This window comes from Lactuca sativa, chromosome 5 (genome assembly GCF_002870075.4).
Source record: "Lactuca sativa cultivar Salinas chromosome 5, Lsat_Salinas_v11, whole genome shotgun sequence".
NCBI classification, from domain to species: domain Eukaryota; kingdom Viridiplantae; phylum Streptophyta; class Magnoliopsida; order Asterales; family Asteraceae; genus Lactuca; species Lactuca sativa.
This window is the reverse complement of record NC_056627.2, coordinates 53,302,523-53,305,230: the sequence shown is the minus strand read 5'-3', so window position 1 is coordinate 53,305,230 and position 2,708 is coordinate 53,302,523. Positions and strand designations below refer to the sequence as shown.

General features: G+C 39.4%; 1 protein-coding gene across 1 annotated transcript; it reads right to left on the bottom strand.

Annotated features, from left to right (window-relative positions):
* Positions 1 to 540: 540 nt before the first annotated feature.
* Positions 541 to 2,472, bottom strand: LOC111887259 (cytochrome P450 78A5). Its single transcript, XM_023883418.3, has 2 exons — positions 1,451 to 2,472; positions 541 to 1,368 (listed from the first exon to the last, which is right to left on the bottom strand). Exons 1-2 carry the CDS (start codon positions 2,411 to 2,413, stop codon positions 760 to 762), a joined length of 1,572 nt encoding a protein of 523 aa, XP_023739186.1. The 5' UTR covers positions 2,414 to 2,472; the 3' UTR covers positions 541 to 759.
* Between the last annotated feature and the right edge of the window lie 236 nt (positions 2,473 to 2,708).

Genomic DNA, 2,708 nt, shown 5'->3' with positions numbered 1-2,708 from the left:
TTTTATATATATATATATATATATATATATATATATATATATATATATATATATATATATATATATATATATATATATATATATTCAAGATTTAAGCCTAATTGCCATACTTTATATTTAATTAAGAAAATATTCCAAGTAAAAGACACCACAGAACAAACCACATATCTTGATGATGTGACTATATAATATAATGGTGGTCACAAAAATAATGTACCAAATTTACTGCCCACATTTGTACGACCAAATTCTCTACCACTACTTGTTGTCACGCTTAAATTATCATTTTAACAAATACATGCTCAATTAAAAATAGTGAATATTCGACAAAATTGGATAATTTACCATTTATGGCTAAAAAAACATTTCACAACCAAAAACAATACAATTGAACTAAATAGAGAGCTCCCATAACAAGACCATCAACATTAGATAACTTGAAAGGGGCAAGACACGACATATTATATATATATATATATATATATATATATATATATATATATATATATATATATATATATATATATATATATATATATATATATATAAGGGCACACATACATACATCTAACATGTCGCAAACAAAAAGTTGTGTACAAAATGCATACTTCAAATCCAATACCCCTAGTCCCCTACGGCCCACCCTCCCCTCGCGCAACTTCTTGAAATTACAAAATTACCCCCTTAACTACTAAAAATGAAAATGGACAGTGATGGTAAACTTAACTATGATTAACTAATCAATCTCTTGCCACGTCATCAAACCCTAGCCACAACCTCGCAAACCAATGGTTTCTTCATTTCCAATGACATCTTCAAACACTCTGACAAATCAACCGCATCAGTGACCGAACTGGACCCGACCCATTTGAAGTTGTGAAGTAATTGAGCTAACCAGAGCTGGACCGTTGCCAAACCCATTGCCTTTCCGGGGCAAACCCTACGACCCGCACCAAACGGAGCCAATCGGAGATCCGAACCCATTATCGAAACGTCCTCGTTTATAAACCTATCCGGGTTAAACTTTTCGGGTTCAACCCAGATACAGTCGTCATGGGTTATGGCATACATGTTGACCATGGCCGTCGTTCCGGCAGGAACCATGTGTGGGCCCACTTGGGTATCGTGGACTGCAAGTCGAGCCCATGATAGAAGTGGGCCCGGTGGATGCATCCGTAGGGTTTCTTTCACAATTGCATGGAGATATGGCAGGTGCGGTAGGTCCGTTACGGATACTGGACGACCCGACCCGACAACAGTTTCGATTTCTGCTTGTGCTTTTGATTGTATGTCTGGGTGTAATACCATTCTAGCAAGAATCCATTCCAGCAGTATCGCCACCGTGTCAGTTCCTCTGAAGATCATTTCCTGTAAATAAAATTTTGGGTTATGAATTATGAAATGATGATTTCTGGTGTTAGATTTAAACCCATAGCGAAATTATGCTTACCCAGAGAACAGCGATCATGTCGGCATCAGTAAATTTGTTTTCCGATTCTAAATCAAGCAAAACATCAACGAAATCGCCGTCTTCAGCCGTCGTAGTTCCGCCGTTCTCGGACCTCCTTACACGGTGTTCGTTGATGATTTCTTTTACGAAAACATTGACCCTAGTGACTAATTCTCTGCATCTCTTCCTAACCCCCTGAAAATCAAACCAACTTATGATAGGAAAATGGTCGCTCCAGTTGAAGATTCCGAGCAGCTCGTATCCTTCACTCACAAGCTTCTCAAGCTCATACCCATCTCCACCGCTGTTTCCATCGAAATCTTCGTATGATTTTCCGAACACAGACATCATCACATTGTTTAACGAAGCAAAATGGAGCAGCTTCTTAATTTCCACGAATCCATTACGATCCATGGACGAGGAAACTTGATCCACCATTTTTAACCCGATTTTCTCCCTAAACCCGCCAAAACTCGATAACCTTTTGGGGCTAAACAAATGAGTAGCCGAGATTCTTCTAAGGTTACGCCAATACTCACCATAAGGAGCAAACCCCATCGCACGATGAAACAAAAGCTCATACGCCGATTCCTTCACCGGCCGATCAGCAAAAGCAGAGCTATTCAGTATCTCCTTGGCTGTTTCTGGATGACTCGAGATAACAAAACGAGTAAACCCAACAGAAAACGCCATTAAAGACGTAGCATTGAAGGTGGTAGAGAGTTTCGCAAGGATTCGATGAGTCAAAGGCGAGGTGAAAGCAAACACAAGCCCTAAAATGGGGAACCCCGAAGGACCAGGAATGGCGGTTTTCGTCCGGGATTTCGACAGAGCCCATGCGAGACCGCCGGGAGCGAGGAAGAAAGCAAAAACGGAGACGAAAACGAGAACGCAGAAGAATAGCTGGAAGCTAAGCACAGAATGAGAGTCATTGGGAATGCAGAGAGCAACAGAGGAAGACATTGTAGAGATAGTAAGTAGAGAGAGAGAGAGAGATAGTGATGGTGTAATGAAGAAGAAAGGGGTGTCAAGGCTTTATATAGGGCAAGAAGACGTCTGTAGACTGTGGTGTGAGCGCGTTATGAAACGGTTAAACAGAGTTAATGGAGGCGACGGTTTTTTTTTTTTTTTCTTAATATTTAATATTTATATTTTTTGGTATAACTACTCAAAAATCGAAAGATTAAAATCAGAGGTTAAGGAGTTGAGGAAGTGTTCGGCGATTTGTTTAAGGATAAATTTCAAATTCATATGTTTA

Excerpts from the sequence above, each read along its gene's own strand:
- LOC111887259 (XM_023883418.3), bottom strand. The coding sequence starts at position 2,413 with ATGTCTTCCTCTGTTGCTCTCTGCATTCCCAATGACTCTCATTCTGTG. Across the intron at positions 1,369-1,450 it reads ACATGATCGCTGTTCTCTGG|GAAATGATCTTCAGAGGAAC; the intron begins GTAAGCATAATT and ends TTTTATTTACAG.